Below are 6,000 nucleotides of genomic sequence, written 5' to 3'. Positions count from 1 at the left end.
CTTCCCCCTTTGGCCTTTGAGACCTTCTAGCTAATATTTCTCCTGTTCCTCCCTGATGTCTTATTCTAAAAAAGACTGTCTGAATTAGCGTTTGGAGGATTGCCCATGAGTTTCAAGTTCAAGTGTCGAGGCATATAAGACAAACTTTCCTATAGAAAGCAGACGCAGATGACTGTCTCCCTCAGAGATTTCAACATCTGGAGACTTTACAAAGTGGCCTTAGAGCTGTCCTGATTTTTCCTGTATTCCTTGCCTTTGTCCCTGAGAGCAGCCACTTTCCCACTTGGAACTTACTCGTAGCAACTGCTAACAAAACAGAAAGCCATGTGAATGCATGCTTTGTTTTTTTAGGAGCTTTGCGAACTTCGGAAGTTTGAAAACAAGTTTTAACAGTGTGTTTACTGCCTTAAAAACAACTGCATAGGGGTTAAAGTAGCAACGTAAAGTCCAGGATACAGCGTGCCTTAGTAACGAGCCCTGCTGGCAAGGCTTTGGTGCCTGTTCAATTCAAAGCAGGATAGAAACTGGTGGGGGTGGGGAGAGAGAGGGAACTGGGAAAGGAAAGAGGGGAAGTTAAACCTTCCTTCCCTGCCTGTCAGCCTTAGTAATCCAAATATGGCATCTTCCATGAGGAGCTTGTTTTCTGAGCACAGCAGATATGTTGAAGCTTTCCGGAGGTTTCTCAGCAATTCCACCGAACACCAGTGCATGCAGGAATTCATGGACAAGAAGCTGCCAGGCATAATATCAAGGTAACAAAAGGGGACATTTTGTCTACTGGACAAGCCTTCTCAGCAACTGATAGATGGGTCAGCAGAGCCAGGAGGCTGGGCTCGGGGATAAGGACGAGTTACTGGCAGCAGCTCCCTCTCTGCCCCTCCCTCCTGCCCTGCTTCCCCTGCAGTGCTTTAGTTAGACTTTTGCTTTAAACATTCAAAGGCTGGATTCTTGCAACATTTCCAGCTGCAAGGAGATAAGCCTTAACCATTTAAAGGCACCAATCCGTGTTCATTTAGGAAAATATAAGATAGAGATCTCTGAACTCTGATTTTTCAGCGCTCCTCCAAATTTTACATTTCAAATAAACCCCAAATGGAGTCTAGTAATTCTTTTCATTAGAATCCAATATAAATGATTGCCAAATACTATTTGCCCCTGAGGATTGAGTGGGTGCCTCTCAGTTCTCATAATATCCATTTAAATTCATTTTCTTTATCCATTATTGTGGTTATCACTCAAAAAACATCGTCTGTTCCTTTCAACTTAATATTAGCATCGTCGCCCTAAAAAAGGAGCATTTTCCTATTATCAGTGAAACTCACTAGTTCCTATCCTCCTCGCAGACTTTTTTTTTTTGTGATTAATGTGTTCAATTTGTGCCAGAGCTGATAAGCATTATGAGAGTAACAGATTCCACATGCTAAAGATAATCAAATCGTCTATCTGGGGATGGATTGCTGTAACTTACTTTGCTTCAGGAAATAATGATGGAAAACTGGGAAGAAATGACTGACTGTAGGTCCAATTTGCAATAGCAAAGGAAACTAATATTTTATCTTTTCTGAATTTCACTCTTGTAGGGCTGAAATTCTTTCATTTGGGCAGCTCTTCTGCTTAGCCTAAGCACATTGGTGGATGAACGTTGAATTCTGGCTCCCTTCCAGTTTTCTATTCCTCTTGGTTTGCTTTTCAAATGTTATTTTTTTAAAAGTGTGTTATATATTAATACATAATAGAATAATGAAGCAAAAATCAAAGACAAGTTCTTACCTAGGGACTAATTACTGTTTACTTTTTTGGGCCCTTTTGCTTAAATCTAAAAGTAAAGGTAATGAGTTAGTGTCTAAGTTCTCTTCCAGTACTGAAAGTCTGTGTTTGCAGCTTACTCAGGCTTTTTGTTGTTGTTGTTGTTGTTTTGTATGTTTGTTTGCTTGTTTGTTTTGCTTTCTTCTGCCATATAGTTTGGTTTGAAGAGTTTCTGTGGATAAATTAGATATAGTAAACAATGACCCCTTCCATGGCTTCAAGGTGTCTACAGTCTAACTGGAAATAATGAATGTAAAATTTCTGAAAGAGTGAAGAACTTTGTATTATAGTAATATATAATTAGGAATGTTCTGAACTAAGTATCATTTTTACAGAAGTAATATTTCCTGATGGTGATTTTGGAATGAAGTTTATCTGGAAGACCTCTAAAATTGTTTCTGTAAATTATTTATAAGCTGTAAATAGACAACATGCCTGCTTAATTTATCATTTTTATTAAAGTAAGATGTACATATTTTTAAAAGTCACAAAGTTCTAAAAGCTTATAACAACAACAACAAAATAGTTGTCTTTTCCCCACCTACTCGCATTCCTGAGTCTTCCTCTCCAGAAGCAACCATTTTCAACATATTAAACTCTACTTTGTTGTTTCTTATGGAGTTTCTTTCCTAATTCTAAATAACCTGTTATTCTACTTTCTTGATTTTTTTGTATTAAAATAGCTAAGTAAGCATGCACACTTTTCTACCCCACCACATCAATATATTTATATTAAAAATTGTTTAATTTGAGCATTTATATCATTTTTGCCTATGTACATATCATTCATAATTGAGCAGTGCTTATACTACAATTACATTTCCTTTCTTGTGCCAATTTTTTCCCCTAGAGTTATATTGTCTTTTTTTTTTCTCTCTCCCCTTCCCCCCTGTTGTCTGCTCTCTGTGTCTACTTGCTGTATGTTCTTCTGTGTCCACTTGCATTATCCAGCGGCACTGGAAAACTGCATCTCTTTTTGTTGCATCATCTTGCTGTGTCAGCTCTCCATGTGTGCTGCTCCACTCCTGGGTAGGCTGCGCTTCTTTCACATGCTCTCCTTACAGGGTGCATGTGGGGCACCCCTATGTGAGGGCACCCCTGTGTGACACGGCACTCCATGAGTGTGGCAGCACTATGTGTGGACCAGCTCATCACACGGGTCAAGAGGGCTGGGGATCCAACCCTAGACCCTTCATATGGTAGATGGACGCTCTATCAGTTGAGCCAAGTCCGCTTCCCAAGTTATATTGTCTTGACTTTAGTTTGTTTGCTTACATTTCTGTGTACTTATCATTACCTATACCTCAAGCAGAAGTATTAATTTCTTCTCACTACATTCAAACAGATCAAGAAATCTGTTGGTTTTTCCCATGGGAACTTCTTTCCAGAGCCCCCTATTCTCTTCCAATCTGGACTGATTTGTTCTTGGCCTCTTGTACTACTATTGGTCAGGGAATTAATTGACTGTGCCCCCTGGGGATTTTCTTCTCCTGTCTCCAGGGTTGAATGCCCAGATTCTGGATCCCATGCCTTTCTGTTTTTGGTTCTTCACTTCATTTTTCTAGAGCTCATGTTTTAAGAACTTCCCAAGGAAGGGTATATGGGGGACTATGTGTTTGAAAATGCCTTCACATTACACTTATCCTTGTTAGGTAGTTTGGCTGACTATAGAACTCTATGCTGAAAATGGTTTTATATCAGATATTTCAAGGCATTTCTTTTTCATTGTCTTTTAGCTACTAGAGTTGCTGTTGAGAAATCTAATATCATCTGAATTCCTGATCTTTGGCATGTGACTTTGTTAGTGTTACTTGTATGCTTTCCCTACTTGGAAGCTTTTAGGATGTTCTCTTAGTATTCTGAAATTTTAATATGACGACTTTTTCATCTATTTGGGGGGATACTCCTGGGTACCTTTCAATCAAGATTCATATGTCAGGTCTGGGAAAGTTTGATATTATTTAACAATTCCTTCCTGCTATTTTCTCTTTCTGGAACTTCTGTTCATGAAATATGAGACAATTTTCTAAGACTTTATTTTTCAGTCCATCTATTAATTTTCTGCTATTATAATTTTTAACTTCCAGGAATATTCCTTTTTTATAGCATCCTATTCTTCATTCACAGATGCAATACCTTCTATTATCTATTATAAAACTTTGCTCTCTTCCCTGCATGTTCTTTTACTTCTTTTTTGTTTCTGTTGGTCTCTGTCTCTCATGTTAGAAGAGTTCCCAAATGACCTAATGAGCCTGGCTTGTCCAACTAATCAAATAATGAAGCACTGAAAGTGGGATGGATGCTTCTTGTTTATGTAGGGACAGAGCTTAGTTGAGTGGGTGACTCACAATAGTATTTGTGCATAGACCATATTTCCTGGGAGGTCCCCAGATGTCAATATATGAACTATCACTGGATAGTTTGATTTCCTGGAGAGGAATTCTTCAGTCCCCTATCAGGGTGGAGGAAAGGTATATGGTACATCGCTATAAATATTAATAGTGAAAGGTTTTTTAGTTATTGTACATTTAGATCCTTGCTTGGAAAATTAGAAGTTTTCAGTAATTAGTAGTTATTATAATAAATGAAATGTGATAATAGTAACAAACACAGAGGAATTATGAAATTAAGAGGATTAATTAACGTAAATCACTTAGTTGTACCTAGAATAATAATTGCCAGCATAGGTTGAGTGCTTGTCATGTGTAGACATATTTCTGAGGTTAGTGTGATTTAACTCATTTAATCCTCACAACTCATACATGAGTTAGCTATTATTTTAACAGTTTTATTTCATAGATAATAAAGGCACAGAGAGAGGTTAAATAACTTGATCAAGGTAGCATTTTTTAGCTGGGATTTCAGCTTGGGTGCCTTGCTCCATTGCTCACTCTGCTATCCACAGATAAAGTGTTCTTAAGAATTAACAAAAGGCATGAATATACTAAGAATCAGGAATATGAATTGGAAGAGAAGTGAAATTAGGGAAAGCAACTCCTTCATTGGTATCCTTGACTCTTTCCTCTCCAGCTTCCTTGGGAAACTTGCTTTGGCCTATCTTCCCCCTGTTAGTCTGTACAGCTCTTTTACTTCAGCCAAAAAATAGGCTTGTTTGCCATCTTAAAGCCCAAATAGACACCATACCTTCGTTCATGTTTCCCCTCTAGCAGTCATCCCTTTTCCCTTTTCACCCTTTAATCCTATTTCGGGAGACTCTAGGTCTGTTTCCTCTGTACCAAGTTCACTTTTATTCCTATTGCTATCTGACTTCTGCCCACAACCTTCTTTTAAACAGCTATTATCAAAGACATCGCCAAATTCAGTGGAGATTTTCCCTTTCTTTTTTTTTTAACAATATTCCACTCTGGTACCTTTGACACTGCTGATGGCATTCACCTTGCCTAATTCTACTGCTCTCTGACTTTGTTGCTTTCCTCCTCTCTTTACTTTTCCTCTTGCTCCCGTGCTTTATCTGTCATGGCTCTTCTCTGCAATGTCCTTGGGTGGTAGAATCTATCCTCCTGGTTGTGACCAATAACTCATACCTTTTCTGACCCCTTCATGTCAGTCTAAAAGCAAGTCCTACCAGTTTACTTACAAGTCTATATAGTCCACTGTACTCCTGGCACAAAAGTGTAGTTCAAGGCATTATCTTACCTTTCAACTTGAAAGTAGTGTCTTAATAATTTTTATATCCTCAGTGTTTTGGAACATAATGTTTAGTGAACATTTGTTCATTGAAAGGAAGATTGGACAAAGAGAGAAAAGAAGGCAGTCATCTTGAAGATAGTAAAGAATCATCTTTATTTGCCTGCATCTACAAGTTGCTTAGTATATCACCAAACTCAAAGGCCCATTTTTTTCTGTTCTTGTTCTCCAAACAGTCTCCAGGGAAATGGCAATTCCTAACACTGAGATGTTAATTAGTATTTTTTCTAAAAGTTTCTCAAGTCAAGATCTTTATTGAATGGAACCTATATTTCTAAAGATACTCTAATATAACCTCTTTCATGCTGGCCTACTTTTTGTTAATAATAATTTAACAGAGTACTTAGCACATTTTTCTTAAGGTACATCATTTTTTTTTCAGGATTGGAAACGCAAAATCAGAAATTAGGATCCTAAGCATTGGTGGAGGTGCAGGTATGAATAACATTTTTTTTAAAGTTGCATTTCACTCTAAACATCATACTG

General features: G+C 37.8%; 1 protein-coding gene across 1 annotated transcript in view; it reads left to right on the top strand.

Annotated features, from left to right (window-relative positions):
- Window positions 1-488: 488 nt before the first annotated feature.
- Window positions 489-6,000, top strand: part of HNMT (histamine N-methyltransferase) — a 30,849-nt gene continuing 25,337 nt past the window's right edge. Inside the window, exons 1-2 of the mRNA XM_004478267.5 lie at window positions 489-752; window positions 5,897-5,949. Coding sequence (XP_004478324.1) covers window positions 616-752; window positions 5,897-5,949 — 190 coding nt within the window. The 5' untranslated portion in view covers window positions 489-615. The remainder of the gene's footprint in view (window positions 753-5,896; window positions 5,950-6,000) is intronic.

The sequence above is a fragment of the Dasypus novemcinctus genome, chromosome 7 (assembly GCF_030445035.2).
Source record: "Dasypus novemcinctus isolate mDasNov1 chromosome 7, mDasNov1.1.hap2, whole genome shotgun sequence".
Taxonomy (NCBI): Eukaryota; Metazoa; Chordata; class Mammalia; order Cingulata; family Dasypodidae; genus Dasypus; species Dasypus novemcinctus.
The sequence above is the reverse complement of the archived record's forward strand: the minus strand, read 5'-3'. Positions and strand labels throughout refer to the sequence as shown.